Source organism: Pongo pygmaeus, chromosome 19, assembly GCF_028885625.2.
Source record: "Pongo pygmaeus isolate AG05252 chromosome 19, NHGRI_mPonPyg2-v2.0_pri, whole genome shotgun sequence".
NCBI lineage: Eukaryota > Metazoa > Chordata > Mammalia > Primates > Hominidae > Pongo > Pongo pygmaeus.
The window spans coordinates 74,644,168-74,666,988 of NC_072392.2; the positions used below are offsets into that span (position 1 = coordinate 74,644,168).

Here is a 22,821-nt window from a genome sequence, read left to right on the forward strand (position 1 = left end):
AAGGAAAGAGAGCTCCCCTCCCAGCGCTGAAACTGTGGTTTCTCTGACACTCAATTGCCTGGCGTGTAACATGGCCACAAGGGGCCGCTGCAGCCACAGCTGTGAAGGAAACAGTTCACACCTTGCTATATCGTTCATGGATAGTTCATGGGGTTTTATAGGCTCTCGTTCATTTCCATAAAGTCTTCCCTGGACTTGGCAAACTTTTCCTCTGAAAATTCCAAAGTGTAACCAAGAAGGGAAAGGAAGAGAAGAGAACCCAGAGAAGTGCAAAAAGGATTTCATTTTGTTCGTGTTTGGACCTAAGAGAAAACCAGAAAGATTTCGCCTGCGGCTGAGGGGAGCCACAATATTGGCGAGAGATAGGAGAGGCCCCTCGGGGAGAAGAAAGCTTGGGGAATGCAGATCTCTCTTTAAGATTGATGACTTTCAGAATCATAAATCAGTAGAGCCGGAGAGTCCTCAGCCCTCGCCCCATTCCTTTATCAGTCACACTTGCGCAAGCACTGGCCTCTGCCTCTCCTTGCAGAAGTGACTTGTTTACAAGTTAGTACAGCTAGTTCCTGCCTGACTGAACCACTGTCATCTGAGAATTGAGGGTCAAAGTTGGATCTTCCCAGCTCAGAGGAGAAGCCTTCTCTAAACAAAGGAGGGGCTCAGCTGGGTAGGTTGTTGCAAAGAGAACTCACTTCAGAGCCAAGTCAGCCAGGCCCTGTCACTTAAAAGCTATGTGACCTTGTGGAAGCCTTGAACCCAAGACTCAGGATACTGAGACAGCAAGACCTTCCTCAAATTGCCGAGGTGAGAACTAATGAAATAGTCTGTCTAACGTGCTTGGGACCTACCAGAAGCTCAGCCAGTGGAGTCATTAAATTTTGTCTTTATTATTAGCAATACAGTTCTCGTAGCACACATTGCAAAGGATCGTGTACCCAGCTCAGGGGCACAAGGTGTGTGATTGCGAGGACATCAGAGAAAACAAGATGCGATGAACTGGTGGTAGGCATTTGTTGGGACAATGACAGGGCCCTGGCCTGATCAGGGGAAGGATCAGGGGGAGAAGGAGATACTGGGGGGCTGGGAGGTGGGGATGGAGGAGGGGCACTGTCCCCACGACTCCGCATGCTCAGCTTCTGCAGTCCCAAGTACAGACCCAACTCTGTTTCTCCTTGTCCCATTCTGCCTAAGGGCTGGAGCTTCTCAGAAACTCTGACAGGACATGTGTCCATCTTCAGTGGGGACCCTCCCCCTCCTAGAAGTCCCCCGTCCAGCTGAGGAGGACAGGTCAGGGTGAGGGCAGCAGCCGCCCAGCAGCCTCCATCAGAGACCATCAGCATTTCCCACCATGAATTCAGTAGCGCATGTTGTGGTCCAATCCATAGGTGATTTCTGGGTTCTGTAGCCTCCTCTTGGAAACTTACAAAGCACTTTAAGCAAACAAAAGCTTTGGCCAGGTGCAGTGACTCACGCCTGTAGTCCCAGCACCTTGGGAGGCCAAGGCCAAAAGTTTTGAGAAGTCCTACAAAAAAAAAAAAAAAAAAAAAGGTTTGGTTTGTTTATCTCCATGTTTTCCACTGGATGTGATCACAAGAGTTTTGTTTGGGGTTATTTTATATTAATTAACACCCCAGGGAACATACACTGGAAAATCCAGGGGCCCAAAGAACTCAGGACAGGGCTCCAGTTAAGAACTATTATGCTCCAGACCAGCCTGGCCAACATGGTGAAACCCCATATCTACTAAAAATACAAAAAATTAGCCATGTGTGGTGGCATGTGCCTGTAATCCCAGCTACTTAGGAGACTGAGGTGGGTGGATCACCTGAGGTCAGGAGTTCGAGATCAGCCTGGTCAACATAGTGAAACCTCGTCTCTACTAAAAATACAAAAAATTAGCCAGGTGTGGTGGCAGGTGCCTATAATCCCAGCTACTTGGGAGGCTGAGACAGGAGGATCACTTGAACTGGGAGGTCAAGGCTGCAGTGAGCTGAGATCGCACCACTGCACTCTAGCCTGGGTGACAAAGCGAGACTCCACCTAAAATTTAAAAAAAAAAAAAAAAAAGAACTAGTATGAAGGGGATGCTCTCAGCAAGCATCCCCTGCCCCAACTTTTTGTACCTCAAACATGACTATTTGCTGTGGATTCTGAATTTGCTTTGTTTCCTTTGTATTTTGCAATTTTCCATTAGGGCTGACAGAAGTTCCTTTGGGAAAACGCCAGCATGTGTTAGTCATGCCGAGGGGAATGGAGAGAAGGAACTTGCTTTGTTCTCATTTTGGCCTGAGAGGAGGGAGAACAGTAGGACCCCTGGGGCTCGGGGGCTGGCGTGGCCTGAGATGGATGTGAGACCCAGGGGCAGAGAAAATGCTAAGAGCTTTTTGGACCATGGATTTTCCATGACTCAGAAAGTCAGTGGAGCCCGCCCTCCCTGGTGCCCTCGTTCCTTCATTGCCACTGCATTTGTTCCACACACTGAGGAGTTTGATGAGGAAACTGAGGCCCAGAGACAAGAAATACCTGGGACAGAGACTCACTGTTCATGGGTAGCTGCTTGCTTTCCAAGAAGACATTTCCAGAGCTTTCCTGCTCATGGGAGGTGTCTATAATTGTTTTAGACAGCATGAGGAGAAGAGGGTGGGCTTGCAGGACAAACCCACTCAGATCCTTTGTCAGCTGAGTTATGTCATCTCTCTGAGCCTCAGTTTCCCATCTGGGAAGCTGGTGGTAGTGAGAAATAAGGCAAATGACTTCTGTACAGGCTTGCCGCCATCCCAGGACAGACAAGGCCCAGCTGCCATACAGAAGAGGTGACAGCATGGAGCAGGATCAGGGGTGCAGAAGGAGGCGCTAGGAGGAAGGGACAAATGAGGACAGAGGCTGTTGTCCATAGAGCACACTCCTTGGAGGGAGGAGGGACCCAACTCAGACACAGCTCACTCAGGTCAGGGGGCAGGAGCCTCTGAGGTGGGTGGGGGGGTGTGACAGGCTCCTGGGAGCTCCTAAGCAGGGACACGCCCCCGCCCTGGAGGTTACTCAGTGCCACTGGGAGTTTGGCAGGTGGTGCTCCTCAGTCCAGCGCTGCTTCCGTGGGTTAGGATGAAGACCCATCTTCTTGCCTGTGTCCTCCTCCATGAGGGACTTATCCAGAACAAAAGCTGTGGGCAGTTCCTGGCCAACAGGTTCTCCTCCCCCACTGCAGGGCTAGAAAAAGGTGAAAACAAAAGGGACATGTGCTTCTCTGTGGCTCTCGGGATACAGTTCAGTCTCCCCACTATAAGCAAGTTCTCCACAACTGACCCCCTGCTCCCACCAGCACCCCGTCATCCCTCATCAGCCCCTCCTCATCTTCTGCACAGTAGCCCCAGGAAGTTCAAGTTCCAGCTCCTCCAGTGGGCCACTTTCAGTCACACCTCCAGGCCTTCACTGATGCAGTTCCCCCTGCCCAGAACCGCCCATCCCCAACACGCACAAACACACACACACACATGCATACCACCTCCAGCGAATATCATCACCTCCACCAAATATCACATATCAAATCCAACATCTTCCTGGTGTGTTGACCCAGCGCTTTCTCCAAAGAATGTTCCCTGACTCCCAAGACTGTGTTAGTTGTTTCTGCTGTGTGGCCCAGAGTACCTGGGCTTCCCCCTAATGGAATGCAGCATACTGTATGGAGGTGGCCGTTACCTGTGGGTCTCCCCGACAAGACTCTATGGGGGCAGACTCGGCCTGGGTCACTGTAGTAGCCCCAGCCACTAGCCCCATGCCTGGCACAGAGCAGTCCCTTGGTGAGTACCCATTGAATGAAGGGGTCAATGACAGGCAGAGTCTCCACTTGGGGCTCCCAGTGAGCAGAGAGCTTGGGGAAGCTAATCTTCCTCCCCACACACACCCCACCTTTGGATCTCAAGCTTGACTCTTATGGGCTTGGTGTTAATTCACTTCCCTGAGGTTTCCCTCCGTCTTGACAAATGCTCCTTCTGACAACCCCAACATGACTGACTGAGTCATGGTGAGGGCAAGAGATGAAAGGAATCATGTTTGAGAGTTTGGCCTGAGTTCAGGTGAGGATGGCATGTCTCTGAGGCTGAGAGTGCTGGTAGCAGCAAAGACAGATTGAGGGATTCCTGGGTGGGAAGAAAGCTCAGGAATATCAAAGCCGTCGGAGGACACATGAGTGTCACACCCAGCGTGTGGGTGCAGAGCCGTCCTTAGGGACTGTCTGTCCGTGCAGGGTTATTCACCCAGGACCCCTCTGCACCCACACTCTCTGTGGTTCTGACACTCATGTGTCCTCTGACAGCTTTAATCTTCCTGGGGAGAGATCAAGGTACCTTCTGGAGAAAATTGAGGCCACAGCGCAATCTTAAAAAGTGTTAAAAATTGTTAGAGGTCAGATAGGTCGTGCTAAGAGCAGGAGGTAGGGAGCCAGATCAACACTGGTGTGGGTGACTTGGGCAAGGAACTTTTCTTCTCTGAGCCTCAGTTTCCTCATCTGTAAATGGAAGCAACAATAGCAACCTCACACAGTTGTGAGAAATCAACAAAATGACATATGGAAGCTTCCTGGCCCATGCCTATCCTAGGAAGCCTCCCCAGCCACCATGGCCAGGTCAGGAGACCCCATCTGAAAGTACAGCCCGTCCCTCTCGTCACCGACGGCACTCGCTCAGCACTGGCCTGTCTGCCTGTCTGCCTCAGGCACCAGACTGTGAGCCCATGGGGGCAGAGACCTCATCTCTTCTGCTCACAATTCCATCTATTCCCAATCCCTGCCACAGAATAGGCACCCAGTGAAGATCTGTTGAATGAATGAATGACTTGAAGAGGGGATTAAAATAGACAGGGACTCCAATACGAGATTTTCAAAAAGAGGCAGGTGAGGACCCACCAGGCCTTACCTCTCCTCACAATCTTTTAAATTCATGGCGTACTATTTCTCCTGGGTTTTATTTTGTTGTTGTTGTTGCATCATTTCTTGAACTTTCTTTCTGGTTTCACAAGAATTTCCTCAGACAATCCCAGTGGATCTCGGTCTAGTAAGAGGAGCACAGAAAGGAACTGATTTTTTCCTGTTTGGGCCTGAGATGGGGAGCGCTTCAGGGCCTGAAGCCAAGAGGCTGCAGCAGCAGCAGCAGCCTCCACAACCAAGCAGAACACTCCGAGGGGCGGGGACTCCAGATCAAAGCTCTAGAGATTTGGGTAGATATTTGCGGAGTGTTAGAATGATATGAATAATAATAGAAACCCTCCTCTGTCATCCTCGTCCCTGCACCGTTTGCTCATTCACCCATTCCTTCCTTTGACAAGCACAGACCCAGGGCCTTCTGGGGGGAAACTGAGATCCCAGGAAAGAATCTACCTGTGCCAGGTCACTTGTCTTCTTCTCAGCTCTTTGTACAGTCATTGCTTCCCACGTAAGTCTTTTTTTTTTTTTTTTTTTTTTTAATTTAGAGACAGTCTCATTCTGTTGCCCTGGCTGGGGTACAGTGGTATGATCATGGTTCACAGCAGCCTCAAACTTCTGGGCTCAAGTGATCCTCCCACCTCAGCCTCCCAAGTAACCCAGTAATTAGGACAACAGGTGCACACCACCATGCCTGTCTAATTTTTTTTTCTTTTTTGGTAGATGCAGGGTCTTGCTCTGTTGCCCAGGCTGATCTCAAATTTCTGGCTTCAAGTGATCCTCCTACCTCAGCCTCTCGAAGTGCTGGGAATACAGACATAAGCCACCACACCCAGCCCACATAAGGTATTTTTGACAAGCCTCTGCTTATGGGATTTGCTAGCCTCTGTATTCCTTTGGGGGTCAATAATTGCTCAAGGCCATAGAGAACAGGAAACAGAGCACCAGCTTTGGAGCCAGGCCAAACTGGAATTATATCTTTGCTTGATCATTTACAAGCTATGTGACCTTGGACAAGTTACTTAACCTCTCTAACTTAGAATTTCCTCATCTATAAAATGGGCTTCATAATCCCAGTGTCCTTGGATCAGACTTCCTAGATTCAGTTCCTGTCTCCACTGCTTAGGAGCTGTGTGACCTTTTCAGCAAGTCATTTCATCGCGCTAAACTTGTTTCCTCATGTGTAAAATGTAAACAAGGATAGCATCATGAGATTGCTGTGAGGATTAGATACGGGGTTTATTCCCTTATCTTATATAAAGTGCTTAGGGAAGTGCCTGGAACATTATTAAGTGCGTAATCAGTGTTAGTCCTTGCTCCTTCCTTGTGGACAATTGTTCTTATACTTAGTCGCCCGGCTCCTTTGAAAAGGAATTCTCCCTCTAGTGTCTGTGCCTCCCTGATATAGAAGCCAGAAATTAGCCTTCCAGCCTCCCTTGCAGCTGGACCACAGACACATAATCAGTCACACACACATCATAGAAGCCTGTAAGCTGGGAGCTAATGTCCTATAAAAGGAGGCACCTGGTGGAATCCATGCTGGAAGGAATAACTGCAGACTAGAAGCAGCAGTGCCACAAGTTTGGTGATAGCGCCAGGTGGAATGGGCTATTGAATCTGCACCTGCAGATGGTGGCAAGGGTGGGCTTGCTCCGGGCTGTGCTGCCTTCAAGCCTGTTCCCTGGGAGTTCTTCCTGGAGAGTCTATGGCTTACCTAACATCCTTTAACAAACTGGCTTCAGAGTGTGGCTTCTGATCTTTGCAGGCAAAAAACCTGATGGCTACAGAATTTAGTAACAAGTGTGATTACTGGCATGAGACTTCTAAAAGATCTCTGTTTGGGTGTCCAAAAGACAATGTAAATTTAGCATGTCTGAAACTGACTCCCCATCTTTCATCCCAGCCATCTTCCATCCCACAACTCCTATCATCCAGTTGCTCAGACAAAAGACTCAGAGACCTCCTTGACTTCTTTCTTTTACAATATGCAGTCCTTCAAGAACTCCCGGCAGTGCTTTCTTCAGATGATGCTCGGAATCCAGCCACCTCTGACCATCTTCACTCTGAGTGCTAGGGGCTCTTCACCTCCCTGCACACTGGGCTCTCTGTTTCTGCTCCTAGCCTCGCAGCCTCTCATCAAGTGACCTGTCACTACTCTGCTCAAGGCGTTGTCTGTTAGGATGATCATCAGCACTAGCTGCTCTGCCTGGAGTGGTCCCGACACATGCTTGACTGCCTCCTTCACTCCGTCAAGTTGATACAGAAGGGCTGGGCTCCTGGCTAGACCCTACCCTTAAGCCTGGAACTTCAGCCCTAAAGGACCCCATTTTCCCCCAAAATGTTACCTTTTTGGCCTGCCTGCCCATATGCTGTGCCCATAAAAGACTTCAGCTGGCAGAGCAACACAAGCGGCTGAGCATTGAGGATATAAGCGGCTGAGCGGCGAGCAGAAAAGCAACTGAGTATCGGAGACTGTGGATAGATCTGGCTAACTTCAGATGGTGCAGGTTTGGAGAGGGGCCCTGCCGGAGACGGTGGGGCTTCAGAGAAAGATCACCATCCCATCCCCTTTCCATCCTCCCTTTCCACTGAGAGCCACCCAACACTCAGTAAAGTCTTCTACATTCATCACCTTTCAAACAGTTCATGTGACCTGATTCTTCTTCCTGGACGCCAGACAAGAATCTGGGTGCCGAGAAGGCAGGGGCTGCCACCCTGAACCTCCACTGAACTGGTTGGTATTTGGCCATCCCCTGACAGCAGAGCTGAAAGAACAGGGACGCTGCTGCAGGGCCCTAACAGAGCCTGCTCCTGCCAGAGAGGAGCAACTGGCCGGTTGCAGCGTTCATTTGCTCCGGTTCCCACACTCACTCACGCACTCGCTCCCACAATGAGTGGCCAGCAACAGGCTGAGTGAAACAAAGTGCTCCTTAGCTGGGCGTGGTGGTGGGTGCCTGTAATCCCAGCTACTCGGGAGGCTGAGGCAGGAGAATCGCTTGAACCCGGGAGACGGAGGTTGCAGTGACTCGAGATCTCGCCACTGCACTCCAGCCTGGGCGACAAAGCGAGACTCAGTCTCAAAAAAAAAAAAAAAAAAAAAAAAAAACCAACAACAACAACAAAGTGCTCCAGTTCCCGCCCATGAAGGGCGTCAGGGGAACTATTCCATCTCAAAGTCATTGCTTATGTTTTACTTTCTCAGTGAACCCAACCTTGGCCATCCTATTTAACGTTGCTCTCCTCCCCACCCTGCCATAGCACTCCAATCCCCCTTGATATTCCCTACTTCTTTGTGCACTTACCACCTTCAAGTATAGTATTATTTATTTCTTTATTACATTTGTTGCTCTTGCCCAACGCTTACCTATAATGCAAGCTCTATAAAGGCAGAGATCTTTGTCTCTTTTGTTCATTGATATATCCCAAGCACCTAGAACAGTGCCTGGTGTAAAAGGAGCTTGATACACATTTATCCAATAAAGTTTGTTGAATGAATGACATGAGAATCACTTTGGTTATCTGGCCTGGATGGGCCAGTGAAAATCTGGCTATGATTAAAATGAGCTTCTAGAAGCCCATAGCATGTGAATTAAATTGGAGTTGGTTAGTTTCTTCTAACTGTACTGAAGAGCTTAGAGAAGGAGTAATACACTTGAAGTTCTAAGTTCCTGACTCTGTAGACAGTCAGAGGACCAGGGACTATCCACAATTATTCTTTAAAAATACCTCATTTCTTGTAGTTACAATGCTGAAGTAGTTAATAAACTCAAAATTGACTTCTCCAAGTTGAAATCACAACCTTGCCAAGTCTCTTATATAAAAGTTAGAGCACTGATCAGGAAAAAGGGACACCCACGGAATTGGAACAGGAAGATATTAGAGAATTTAATTGACTCCAAACTCCAAATTATCTTCACATTCTACCCTACCACCCTTTATTGCTTTCAAAATTATAAATAAGCCAGATGCCAGCATACCTGGGGGAAGAGGCCAATTACAAAGACAAAGCTTAGAGAAAAAGGTTTACACACCAGGAGAATTTCAAGCTGCTGCTAATCTATATGAGCAGAAATGTGAAGACTGGGATTGGGAATGAATTTTTGATCCAGCTTAGTTAATGTGGAAGCATTCACCAGAGATTGGAAGTTCAGCTACTAGCTTAAATATCTGGAAGTGGATCAGAATGGTTGCTCAGTTGGATGACAGAAACTGAACTCAATAAAGGCTTATTCGAAATAAAGTTGTTTCTAGAAAATCCTTTTTGTAATAAAGAAAAAGGAATCTGACTGCCTAGGGAGACGGGAATGTTAGGGTAGAATTATCGTGTGGAATCCATTCACTCATTCACCAACTATGAGAGCCCAGAAGGCGCTGTGCAGACTCTGGCTTTTAAGAAATACACAGATCAGGGGGAACACAGCATCTTTGAAAAACACAGTAACAGTTGTTTTCTGGGGATGTGAATGAAAGATGCTGCAGTTGAATTAGGCCTCCTGATTTGAATGGAGATGACATCTCAGGTACAACATGGCAAAGGTGAAGAGCTGGCCTAGGATAAAATCTGTAGGAGTCTGTGATGGTGGGTCTCTAGGACAAAAATACATGAGCAGACCACAAGTCAGGGTTCAGTTTTTTGGTTTTTTGCTTTTGGTTTTTTTTGTTTTTTGTTTTTTGTTTTTTGAGATGGAGTTTCACACTGTCGCCCAGGCTGGAGTGCAGGGGTGCAATCTTGGCTCACTGCAACCTCCGCGTCCCAGATTCAAGCGATTCTCCTGCCTCAGCCTCCCGAGTAGCTGGGATTACAGGCACCCACCACCATGCCCAGCTAATTTTTGTATTTTTAGTACAGACAGGGTTTCACCATGTTGGCCAGCCTGGTCTCAAACTACTGACCTCAGGTATCTGCCCGCCTTGGCCTCCTAAATTGTGGGGATCATGGGCATGAGCCACCGTGCCCGGCTAGGGTTCAGTTTTAAGTAACAGAAACCAATCTCACTTTCTTAACAGAAATAAATTTAATACAGGGCATTAGGTGCTTGCAAAATCATTAGAAGGCTGAAGAAACAGACTCTATATTGGGCTTCTGGGCATGGCTTCCATATTAACACCACAGAAGTGGACCCCAAGGGAACTCTTGGTCTGCCACAATCAGAAAATTTGGGAATCAGGAAGCCACTACCAGACATGTTGGCCCCAGGGCCATACAGTATACCTGGCAGACCTACACAAAGAAAAAGCATTTGACTTTTCCCCCTCTACTTCTCTCCCCACTCAACTCATGACTCACAGAGTGCATCTGATTGGAAAACCCTAAGCTATGGCTGTAGGGGAGTCTGGAAAAGGGTAGATTTTAGATTACCAGCCTCTTGAGTATAGGAAAGCTCATTAGAAGGATGTTGAAACAGATAGGAGTGAGTCAGTCTTCCACATCTGCCACATTCACTACCCCGCCACCGCAAAAGAAAACTTTAGGTCAGTAAGAGACCTGTCTTGAGCCCCGTGATTCCAATTCCAAAATCAGAATTGGCTCATAGACCCAGAGAACTTTGAATGAAGGGGAGGCTTTGAGGAAGGGCCCTGCAGTAACATCACAAGCGTGCACTATACGTCCACTGAGAGCCACCCTATGCTCAATAAAATCTTCTGCATTCATCACCTTTCAAACAGTTCATGTGATCTGATTCTTCCTGGACACCAGACAAGAACCTGGGTGTCCAGAAGGCAGGGGCTGCCACCCTGACCTTCCCATGGGAATCTGTGGGTATTTACAAGAATAGCTGTCTCCTGAGGGAAGGAAAATACCCAGGCCTTTAGGGATGATTGGACAGTGCCTCCAAACCAATTCCAGTCTCTGAAAATGCAGAGCAATACTGTGGTTCCCCAGTTAGAATGGAAGCTCATGTGAGTGTAGGTTGTATCCGTCATCTTGTCACTATTCTTCTCCAGGCAGATCTAAAAACTACATTTACCAGCCTCCCTTGCCACTAAGATGAGCTGAGCAATTTGGGTTCTACTAGTCAGACGCACCCATGTGGGCTTGGTTTAGAAGGGAGGTAGGTGAGGAAATGAGGTTCACCTGGGACATCCAGCTTACTGGTATGGGCAGCAGAAGCAGCGTGGCTCTGCAACTCCAGCTGAGTCCAGAATTTGTGCAGAATGGACTCAGAAGGCTCCATTCTGACTTGGTGGTTTTATGGTCTTGGCAGAGGCAGCAACTCCCTTGGCAGATCCACTCTGCTTTGTGATTTGGGGGATTCTGGAAAAATCACCCTAGATTCTGTTTCTCCAGCCCTCCTAATGATTCTCTAAGGTATCTAGAGCTCTTGAAAATCCCTTACTTGCTAAAATAGCCAGAGTAGTTTCTGGTAGTTGCAATTGAGAATCTAACCAATATAGAGATCAGATGACAAATGGAGTTTTAGCCCAAGTTTGCTTCTCATGAGCCCAGTGGTATCCCAGGCCAATCCTGTGGTTATTTCCCAGTGTCTGGAGTGGACTAGACATAGTCAGTAAATGGCTCCTGATCCATGGAGTAAGGATTATGTGGTTTAGAAAAAGGGCCAACAATACTACATCTCTCAGGGAATGACAGAGATTAGTGCCACATGAAAGATTTGAAGGGCCCGCAGTGGTGGCTCATGCCTGTGATCCCTGCACTTTGGAAGGGCAAGATGGGGAGAGAACACAGGAATGTAAGACCAGCCCTGGAAATATAGTAAGATCCCTGTCTCTAGTTAAAAAAAGAAAAAAAAAAACTTCAAAAATTAGCCTGATGTGGTGGCACACACTTGTAGTCCCAGCTACTTGGGAGCCTGAGGTGGGAGGATTGCTTGAACCTGGGAGGTCAAGGCTTCAGTGAGCTGTGATTGTACCACTGCCCTCCGGCCTGGGCAACAGAGAAAGACCCTGTCTCAAAAAAAAAAAATTGATAAATTTAGGGTTAACTTGCCTATTTTTTCTGTGCAGAACATGGACAGATGTTAGAGAATGGCCATGAATTATTTTACAATTTATCACATGATTGTTCCAACAGTAGTCGTTGATCCAGATTGTGTCCCTTTTCTAAAGCAGATCACTGTTGACCCTGGCACCTGCTGTGGGAAATTCTTTTTTCTTTATCCCAATAAACAAAGAGTACCAGAATAAATATGCTTTCACCTACAGAGAAAGTAGTATGGTCATTCCCCTTATCCATGGTTTCGCTTTCCACAGCTTCTGTTACCTGTGGTCAACTGTCATCCAAAAATATTAAATGGAAAATTCCAGAAATAAACAATTTGTCAGTTTTAAAGTGTGCTGCCCTGAAGAGCATGATGAAATCTCACACTGCCCCCCTCTGTTCAGCCCAGGACAGGAATCGTCCCTTTGTCCAGCTCTCCATGCTCTAGGCACCGCCCACCTACTAGTCGTCGCTTAGTACTAAGCTGTCTCAGTTGTCAGATCAACTGTCGCAGTACTGCCGTGCTTGTGTTCCCTTATTTTACTTAATTATGACCCCAAAGTGCAAGAGCAGTGATGCTGATAATTCAGATTTGCCAAAGGGAAGCCACAAAGTGCTTTTTTCTTTTTCTTAAAAGGAGTTTTGCTCTTGTTTCCCAGGCTGGAGTGCAATGGCGTGATCTCGGTTCACCTCAACCTCTGCCTCCCAGGTTCAAGCGATTCTCCTGCCTCAGCCTCCCAAGTACCTGAGATGACAGGCATGCACCACCATGCCTGGCTAATTTTGTATTTTTGGAAGAGACAGGGTTTCTCCATACTGGTCAGGCTGGTCTCAAACTCCCGACCTCAGGTGATCCGCCAGCCTTGGCCTCCCAAAGTGCTGGGATCACAGGCGTGAGCCACTGCGCCCAGCCAGCAAAATGCTTTCTTTAAGAGAAAAGAGGACAGTTCAAACTTACTACGGAAAGAAAGAAATCATATGCTGAGGTTGCTAAGATCTACAGTATGATAAGATATTTTGAAAGAGAGAGACTACATTCAAATAACTTTCATTACAGTATATTGTTATAATGATTCTATTTTATTAGTTATTGTTGTTAATCTCTTGGTCTGCCTAATTTATAAGGTAAACTGTATCTTAAGTATGAATGTGTAGGAAAAAGCATAGTGTAGATAGGTCTAGGTACTATCAACAGTTTCGGGCATCCAGTCAGGATCTTCAAATGTATTCCCTGTGAAATAAGGAGGAACTACTGGGCATCTTTTCCAGGATGTGCAGAGAATCAAACTTGGAGGGTGTGCAAACAGAAAAATTTCCCAAATCACATTCAAGGATTGCTCTAGGAACGCACCACTGCTGTCACTTCTGGCCACCAAAACTGAAGCTCAAACTATGAATGGTGGGCACTGCATGTCTTTGCCAGAGCCGCCGCTATTGCTTCCTCAAAAAATCACATATCTCTGCCTAACCTTATTCCCTGCCATAACAAATTCCACTCAGCACCTCCTATACATCAAAATCAAAGTCCTTCACTCCAATGGTATGCCATGGTTAAAAAAAAAGTCTTGTGCGGGCACACCTGAGTGGCAGGGCTGTCATAGATCCATGCCCTAGATGCAGGTGAGCTCGGAAAAGCAAGTTTCTGGCCTCTCCCTCGGGGAGCTTCAGACTCAAGGTGGAGAATTTCCCAAATTGAGGTAGAGAAAAGATACATAAAATGGGCCAGACCTTGTGGCTCACGCCTGTAATCCCAGCACTTTGGGAGGCTGAGGCAAGTGGATCACCTGAGATCAAGAGTTCAAGACCAGTCTGGCCAACAGGGTGAAACCCCTGTCTTTACTAAAAATACAAAAATTAGCTCGGCGTCGTGGCAGGTGCCTGTAGTCCCAGCTACTCAAGAGACTGAGGCAGGAAAATCGCTTGAACCTGGGAGGTGGAGGTTGGATTGAGCTGAGATCGTGCCACTGCACTTCAGCCTGGGTGACAGAGCGAGACTCCATCTCAAAAAAAATGATAATAATAAATTAAATAAATAAATAAAAAGATACGTAAAATGGTAGATGAGGAAGACAGCAGGTAACAGAAAAAGAACCAGAGGAGAGTAAACAGTTTAAACAGTTGCACATTAACAGTGGAGCACTAGAAAAGAGATCACAGACTCTCACTGCTCAGGTGTCTTGCTAGAGCCACCTTTGACCCAGAGACACCGATGACCTGCCTGCTCCCATCTCCACAAATTCCAGGATCTTGAATCCCTCTGGGTTTCTGTGTCACTTCATGCCCTAAGTGTACTCTTACATAACCCCTCTGCCAGTGATTTGAGCCAGCCTGTGGCAATTTGTGTTTTCCAAAAATGACCACATCAATATATCCCATTGCATATGCTGTTCTTCAACGTGACATGGACACACCTCCATCTAGAGACGGGGTCTGTATTTGCTTTCTATTTCTGCTTAACAAATTACTGCAAACTCAGCAGCTTAAAACAGCGCCCATGTATTAGCTGACAGTTCCACAGGCGTAATTGGATTCTCTCTGCAGGATATCACAAGGGTGAAATCAAGATGTCAGCCAGGCTGAGTTCTCATCTGAATTCTCATCTGGGGGTAATCTGCTTCCAAACTCTTCTTTGATCTTGGAAAACTTCAGTTCTTTGCAGCTGGAGGACTGCAATCTCCTTTTTCTTCCTGGCTCTCAGCTCCTAGAGCCCATCCACATTCCTTGTTCCATGACCCCCTTTCATCTTCAACCAGCAAGGGCACATTGAAATCTTCCCAGACTTCAAATCTCTGACTTCTGTGACCAGCCAGACAAAACTCTCGGATTTTAAAGGGTTCATGGATGAAATCAGGTCTGCCAGATAATCTCCCTCTCTCAAGGTCAACACATTTCAGAACTTAATTACCAAAATCCCTTCACAGTAGCACCTAGGTTAGTGTTTGATCGAATAACAGGGGGAAGATATGTGTACAGCAGGGCCAGAAATCTTGGGAAAGCATCTCAGAATTCTGCCTACCACAGTTCTATGCCCTTTCCCTTGAATCTAGGCAGGCCTGTGACTACAGAAGAAGTGGCACTGTGTGACATCCCTGTCCAGGTGATAAAGTCAAACAGCCTCTTTCTGGTGGTTTCTCACTTGGGACATGTGTCTTGGGAGCCCTGAGCCAGCATATAAGAAGTCGGGCTACCCTGAAGCTACCGTCCTGGAGGGATCACATCGAGACTCTCCACAGAGATAGAGAGAGATGTCCAACGAGCCCTAGCGAGGCCAGGTATGTAAGTGACTAAGACTTCAAAGGACTCCAGCCCCCAGCCTGTAAGCCGCAATGAAACCAAGAGGGGCAGAGACAAGCAGTCCCCACCAAGCCCTGTCAAAATTGCAGATTCATGAGCAAAATGAATTTTGTCATTTTAAGCCTCTATACTTTGGGGTAGCTTAATAAGCAGCTGTAGTGTCTGGTACATAGGCTGAGGGGGGCTATTTGTCCCTAGTGATAAAAAGGATTTTTGACTATCAGAATCTTTAGAGAATATTGTTGGCTGATATCTTGTGGAATGTCCCTTACTTTGCCTTGAAGGACTTTATTTGTGCCTATATTTTTTAGTTGAAATCTTGCAAGCAAAGACCACATCATTTTTGTCTTGTTTTCCTCCATAGCTAACACACGACATGCCAATAGACTATGGTAGATCGTTTGCAAAAAATTGCTTCAGTTATTGCCCTCCCTATATCCATGCCCATTGCCATGTGACTTTGCAGTTCCTCCCCTCAAGAGAAGTCTATTTCCCCTGCTCTTGAATCTGGGCTAGGTTGTGACTTGCTTGGCCAATATAATACAGCCAAGGTGACTTTTCTGAACCTAAACCTCAAGAGGCCTTGCATGTTTCTGCTCATTACCTTGGAACACGTGCTAAAGCTAGTTGGCTGGAGGATGGGAGTCACAGACCCCATTCATCCTCATCACCCCAACCAGCATCCAGCCACCTACCAGAGGAAGAGCCATCTGGCTGACTTGCAGCGAACCATAGATGCATAAAGGGAAACAGAGCTTCCCAGTCTAAACTGCAAAACTGTAAACTAAATGAATGGTTATTATTTTCAGCCACTAAATGTGGGTTCCTTTGTTACAAGCAAAAGTTAACTAATAGAAAAGTGAACCCACACTCTTTATAACAGATTGATTATCCCTTTACTCTGTCACCAAGGATGGAATGCAATGATGCGATCATAGCTGACAGAAGCCTCCAACTCCTGGGCCCAAGCAATCCTCCCACCTCAGTCTCCTGAGTAGCTGGGACCACAGGTGCCCGCAACCATGCCTGTCTAATTTTTTTTTTTTTAGTTTTTTGTAAAGACAGGTCTCACTATGTTGCTCAAGCTAGTCTTGAACTGCTGGCCTCAAGTGATCCTCCTGTCTCAGCCTCCCAAAGTGCTAGGATTACAAACATGAGCTACTGTGTCCCGCCCACCCTATCCCTTCTTAATCCCAAAGAACAAATGGGTCGAAGTCTGAGTTTGATTTGCAGTAGGAAAGCTTTATTATAGTCAAGATCATGCGGGGTGTGAGAGCACCCCAGGCCAGAGAGAGGAAAGAGGTCTGTCTCCCCAACCCTGAAGTCATCAAAGCCAAGCAGGGTTGGAAGCCAATGGAAAGCCAGAGGCACACAGGCCAAGTCAGTTCAGTCCCAAACGGGCACAGGGGTTTGTTGCCAGCTATTCCTGATGTCAGGATCCAATAAGCAGGCTTCATCGGGGGTCTGCCCATCTGGGGATGCTCAAATGGGGCTGAGCAGGAGAAGTTTACAGAGGCTCTAGTATCACGAAAGGAAGCCTGTGGAGAGATGGAAGGGAGATGAGGGGCAGAACGGAGGACTGTAAGCAGGAGCAGAGAGGTTGGGACTTGGGGAAAGATGGGGAAACTCGAAGCAAGGACACTAGAGCTCAAAGAGCTGGAGAATCCTGAGGGGGAAGGACCCTGGGGTCTCCCAATCTACTGGTCCCCATCTAATTCCTGAATCTCTGTTGCAGCAAACCTGATGGATGCACCCCCAAGTCTGAGGATGGGGGGCTTATGAGGCAGCCCCCTCCATTCAACAGATATGTTAGTCAATTATTTGTATATTGAGGCAAAAGATGGCCCCAGCCTCACTCCTAGATGTACATCCATGGCCCTGCAGTGCCACTGGACACACAAAACCACATCAGACACCCTGCAGGGCAGCTCCCAGGCACCTCAAGTCTTCTCTGAGCTAAACATTCCCAGTCATATTACCCAGCTTTTTACTATAATTTCATATTACATTTTTATTTTATAAAATTAAATGTGTACATGGGAAAATGTTCCCTGATTTAGAGACCAACTCACCTGTGTGAGTCTTTCTTACATTTAGATTATGTTCATCCTTTTGGCAGTTGCATCATGTAATACTTGTACAAGCCAACCACTGACTAAAATCTCTGAGTCTCTTTTCCACCTGAACCGTTGCTGATCCAGGTCGCCCATCCTCATGAAGGTTGAAAGTACCAGCTGTGAAGCCCCACAGAGCTGAACCCTTCATTTGTGATTGTATGACTTTGAGCAAATTATTTTCTCTGAACCTCATTTTCCTTAAAATGGGGATTATAATAAAACCTACCTCATAGGGTGTGTCATGATAATGCACAATTTTCAACCCATCTCCTACACTACTGAGACTCAGCCATGTGTAGATTTGGTCCTAGCCTCATCCTAGGCTCTGTCAAAAATAATGATCGATTCAGAACCAAGGGTAGGTCTCTGGCACCTCACTAGAGATTTCCCTAACATCTAGCTCTATTCAGAATCTGTATTCCCCAGAGATTCAAAAATACTCAAAAAAAAAAAAGGTGATACCTTGACTCTCCACCCCACAACCTAGGATTGTCCCTTACCTTTTGTCTCATTTTCGTCACCAGATTTTGAGGAAGAAGACTAGGAATGGGATGATTTTCCGCTTCCTCCTCCATAGCCGCCACCACTTCCACTCCCTTCTTCACCGCCTCCGTAGCTGCCTCCACTTTCACCTCCAAAACCACTTCCTCCACCATGGCTGCCTCCACTTCCTCCCCTGGACCCACTTCCTCCACCATAGCCACCCCCACTTCCTCCTCCAGAGCCACTTCCTCCTCCATAGCTGCCCCCGCTTCCTCCACTATGGCCACCTCCACTTCCTCCGCTATGGCCACCTCCACTTCCTCCACCATAGCCACCTCCACTACCTCCTCCAGAACCACTTCCTCCACCATAGCTGCCTCCACTTCCTCCCCTGGACCCACTTCCTCCACCATAGCCAACTCCACTTCCTCCTCCACCATAGCTGCCTCCACTTCCTCCCCTGGATCCTCTTCCATAACTGCCTCCACTTCCTCCTCTACCTCCAAGGCCAATTTTTCCAGCTCCGGAGGATTCACTAAGAAAGAAAGAAAACAAGAGAGTTAAAATGAGCGGCCCACACACACATATATGAGGATGGACCTGGACAGAGTCAGGACCCAAACATGAATCTTTCTGTTTTCCTTCCTGGGAGGCAGAGGACAGAGTCTGGGCAAGCACAACAGCTGGGAGAAGAGAGCCTCCAGCTGAGACTGTGGAGCCCTCCCCTCCCTGGAGCAGGGAGGCAGCCCCTTCTCTCAGTGTCACCATCCTCCTTCCCCAAAGCCCAAATGCACTGAGGTCCCCCCGGCCCCCAGGATGAAGAAGTCCTCAACCCATAAGACCCTATGTATAAGAACTTCCCCCAGCTGCCTCTATCCAGAGGGACAGAAGTAGTATCAGAGGCCTAGGGACCCCCAGGGGTTCCACCGAATCCTGGGGCACCTACAAGTCTTCCTGGCCTCCCTCAAGCAGGTTGCGGTAGGTCTCGATTTCCTGCTCCAGCCGCATCTTAATACTGAGCAGAAGGCTGTATTCCTGATTCTGGCACTCGATCTCTTGCCGGACGTCAGTGATCTGGGCCTCCAAGTTACTGATCTGCTCCTGGATCATCTGCAGCTGGCCACAGTAGCGGTTCTTTGTGTCTTCCAAGCTCTTCTCCAGAGCTGCTTTCTAAGGGTTAGGAGAAGGCTTTAAGAGGGATGCTACATCATAACTCCTCTTCTTCCCACTCCTGGGCTGCAAAGCCTTCCTCTGCCCCACCTTGGCAAAGGGTCTACAGCAGAACTACCAACCTTGCTGAGCTGAGACTGCAGCTCAATCTCCAACTCCTGGACACCATGCCGGAGCTGGGTCACCTCCTTGGCATTGGACTGCACCTCCTGACCACTACTGGATACCTCATGCTCGATCTGGGTTATCTGCAAAACCAAAGGCTCAGTAAGCATCAGGCTGGGCCAGGAGCTTCAGTGGGTGAGATTCTGACCCATTCACCAGGATCTTCACCTCCAGGGCCAAGGCTGATCTGAAGCCAACGACAAGTCGTTCTGAGTTCTGGGTACCCTCCAGCCATGCAGGGTTGTCCAGTCCTCTCAACATGACATTCCCTCTCAACAAGGTTGCAAGACCCTTCACCCTTTGTCTCATAACCATCTTTCTAATCTAACCTTATTCCAAACTTCCCCCACCTTTCAAACATACACACACACACACACACACACACACACACACACACACACACACACCACAGACCATGCCTTCATGTATGTGCCAGACTCTGGCTGGGCACTGGAGACTCAAGGAGGAAGGGAACCACCAAGGAGCTCAGTACAGTATGGGAGACACACTGTATCCCTCTCCTATAGTCTTACATTACATAGCATTAGATTAAATTGTTCACATTCTGCTTTTGTTCACACACATCTAATAAACTGTGAGCTTCTCAAGGACAGCAGTCTTGTTTGGCTCATATCAGACATCAATACCTCTGAGACATCAATACTTTACGTATAACATGGCACTGAGAAGCTACTTTTTAATGATGTTTGTATGCAGTGAATGAAGATGGTTGAATGACTTCCACTGGAAGAAGGATAAATGACAGCTGCACTGAGAGATGCAGAGGTAGGAGGATGAAGGAATGGGAGGTGGGAGGGATGGAGATATGAATAGATGGAGGGGAGGAGGATGAATGGGCAGCCCACTCTGCTCACCTGAGTCTCATATTGATTCTCGATGTCCTTTCTGTTCTTAGCAATGAGCTGCTCATACTCCTGACGCATATCATTGAGGGTCTTGGTGAGATCTTTGCCAGGAGCAACGTTTATCTCCACATTGACATCTCCACTGTTCTGCCCAGTCAGCTGACTCATCTCCTGCCAGGGAGGAAGGGGAGATGAGGTCAGGGATAAAGTCCTTTGCACCACCTTTCAGAATTCTCCCTCTGGTCTCCCCAGGGTACAAAAAGGGGACACAGTTGTGAAGCCAAAGCCCACCCACTACCATAGGTGATGCCAAGGAGAAGCCAAAAGTGTCCTCAAGAGCAAAGGAGAGGGTATCTCCCAGGCAATGCTCCTAAGCTCCCCTGCTGTCTCTGCATTTCTGCTCCTCCCTCTCCCCAGTAAGCCATAAGCCCCAGCACCCTACCTCCTTATGATTCTTCTTGAGGGCCATCAGCTCCTCCTGCAGAGTCTCATACTGCATCTCCAGGTCAGACTTCTCCATGGTCAGATTGTCCAGCACTTGCCGCAGGCCATTGATGTCAGCATCCACTCCTTGCCGCAGGTTTTGCTCCATCTCGAACCTGCAGACCAGCCAGGGGTAGAAAACAATGAAGAGGGAACCAGGCCCTACCAGGACCTCCGGAGCACTGAGGTTTGGGGGTAAGGGCTGACAACAGGAGAGGAAAAGAGGACCAGGACTCACTTTATCCTGAAGTCATCCAGTGTCATGCGAGTGTTGTCAATGTCCAGAAGAGTTTTGTTGTTGCCCACTGTCAGGTCCACAATCTGAAAAAAAAAGGACACAGCCATGAAATCATGCTGTGGACAACTGCTGGGAGGGCAAGAGGCCAGGCAAAGCCACAGGAGGTGAGTATTCCATCCAGGAAGATTCTCAAGAGGAATGAGGAACTTCCAACAGCTGGGACATGGCACAGACCCCTTCCAGCCTTCAGCGAAGATGTTTGGTGTGGCCTTCATTCATTCATTCAGCAAATATTTGAAGATCTACTGCAAAGGGCATTGTAGGATTTAGAGATTACTGACATCCTGTTCCTCAAGGAGCCCACCATTGACTACAAAGTCAAAAGTGTCCTAAAAGAGTTCAAGGAAAGGAGAGGTGGCTTATGGCAATGGGAGATCAAGAAAGACTTCAGGAAGGAGGTGGCTGGCAATTGAAGTGGGCCCTGAAGAACGGCTAAGATATAACATTAATAAATAAATGGAAGAGGTTTGGAGTAGAAGAAACAGCACATCCAGAGACATGCAGGAGTTAAAACAAGAGGAATCACTGAGAATATTGAAGAGCCAGACTGTGAGCTCCACCAGAACTAAGTCTAGCACATCACTATGTCTACTCAGAGCAACCCTGAGGGTAGGCACTCACTGAACTGAGTGGCTGAATAAATGGATAGATAGATAGACATGTGGGTGGAGGAAGGGAGGGATGGATGGAAGGATGGATGGATAGATAGCTTCTATTCCCAGAGTTCTGGATCCTCTCCATCACTTGAATAACCAACATGTACAATCAGGTCCAAAATACCTTAAAAGATCAAGATACACTCCTAAAGAAGCCCAGGAGAAGTACAAAGGAAGAGAGAGTATTGACTTAGACCAGACCTAAAGGAGGTTCCACATCCAGTCCCAGCTCAGCTCACCTTAACCCAGGTCTCCTCTCTGCTCTGCCCAAACTCTGAAAGTTGAGGAAGTGGAAGTGAACACTCAGAGCACAGGCCAAAGTCCTATCCTGGGATCCCCAGAAACCAAACACAAGTTTGTTTCTGATGAAAGCATACATTTCCAAAAGGTGGATTCCCTGGCTATTATCTGAGCTTAGAATTTAGCATTTTACCTTTTTCGGAAGATAAAGAATGTAAAAGAATGAGACTGAGACAGAGACAGTTTCCTGCACCTACCTGGTCCTTGAGATCATCAATAGTTTTATAATAAGGGGAGTAGTTCTTCTGGGTAGCAGCAGGTCCCTTCTTGTCATACCAATCCTGGATCTTATTCTCCAGGTCATTGTTGGCATCCTCTAGAGCCTGCACCTTATCCAAGTAAGAGGCCAGCCGAAAATTGAGTTCCTGCATGGTGCTCTTCTCATTAGCAGTCAGAATACCACCATCACCACCTCCAGCACCACCTCCAAAGCCCCCAAACCCCCCAAACCCACCCCCATAGCCACCACCAAAGCCACCTCCAGAACCACCACCAAAGCCACCTCCAAAACCACCAGAACTACTATAGCCTCCTCCAGAAGCACCACTGGAACCACCCCCAAAGCCTCTGGAACCACCCCCAAAGCCACCGCCTAAACTACTGGCACTAAAACCACCCCCAGATCCTCCACCGTAGCTGTAGCCAAAACTGCCGCCACCTCCCCTCCCACAGACACGAGAGCTTCCCCCACCATAGCCACTAGAAGAACTGAATCGGCCCCCTCCTCCACCGCCCCCTGAGGAGCTGAAGCGGCTGTAGGAAGACCTTATACTGCCCCCGCTGCCCAGGCCGCCCCCGCCACCCCCGCCGCTGCGGCTCAAGTAGGACGAGGAGAACTGTCTGCAGCTCATGACACAGCTGGTAGCTCACGGGTTGAGAAGCAGTGATAGGAGTGCTACTGGCTCCCAAGTGCAGGGTACAGAGCTGTCCCTGGGGCTGCCTACTTATACCCCCAGCTGAAGGTGGCACGCCTGGGCGTGCCCTTGGTCTGTGCCAGCCTCCCCCCACAGACCCGAGGGAGGTCTGGGATACGGAGGCAGCCGGGCTGCCCCAGGCTCAGCGTCCTTTGGTGACTGCCTGGGGGCGGCCCAGCCTCTCTCCATTGTGTGGGATAATTTGATGATATTAGGCTGTCAG

General features: G+C 48.1%; 1 protein-coding gene and 2 long non-coding RNA genes across 3 annotated transcripts; 1 reads left to right on the forward strand and 2 right to left on the reverse strand.

Moving 5' to 3' along the window:
• Positions 1–264: 264 nt before the first annotated feature.
• On the reverse strand, positions 265–5,125 carry LOC134738669 (uncharacterized). The gene is made up of 3 exons (XR_010124584.1): positions 4,908–5,125; positions 2,538–3,204; positions 265–1,519 (listed from the first exon to the last, which is right to left on the reverse strand). It is a non-coding gene; the product is annotated as an uncharacterized LOC134738669 (long non-coding RNA).
• LOC129017249 (uncharacterized) lies at positions 570–8,025 on the forward strand. Its single transcript, XR_008495038.2, has 3 exons — positions 570–801; positions 5,636–5,758; positions 6,904–8,025. It is a non-coding gene; the product is annotated as an uncharacterized LOC129017249 (long non-coding RNA).
• An 8,342-nt stretch (positions 8,026–16,367) lies between these two features.
• Positions 16,368–22,602, reverse strand: KRT9 (keratin 9). Its single transcript, XM_054457524.1, has 8 exons — positions 21,882–22,602; positions 20,669–20,751; positions 20,390–20,546; positions 19,957–20,118; positions 19,039–19,164; positions 18,693–18,916; positions 17,764–18,281; positions 16,368–16,684 (listed from the first exon to the last, which is right to left on the reverse strand). Exons 1-7 carry the CDS (start codon positions 22,533–22,535, stop codon positions 17,804–17,806), a joined length of 1,884 nt encoding a protein of 627 aa, XP_054313499.1. The 5' UTR covers positions 22,536–22,602; the 3' UTR covers positions 16,368–16,684; positions 17,764–17,803.
• Positions 22,603–22,821: the final 219 nt, after the last annotated feature.

What these genes read in the sequence shown, in the direction of transcription:
- KRT9 (XM_054457524.1), bottom strand. Translation starts at nt 22,535, where the DNA reads ATGAGCTGCAGACAGTTCTCCTCGTCCTACTTGAGCCGCAGCGGCGGG. An exon ending in TTGATGATCTCAAGGACCAG is followed by an intron (nt 20,752 to 21,881) that starts GTAGGTGCAGGA and finishes TTTTTTTTTCAG; the next exon opens with ATTGTGGACCTGACAGTGGG. An exon ending in TCAAGAAGAATCATAAGGAG is followed by an intron (nt 20,119 to 20,389) that starts GTAGGGTGCTGG and finishes CCTCCCTGGCAG; the next exon opens with GAGATGAGTCAGCTGACTGG.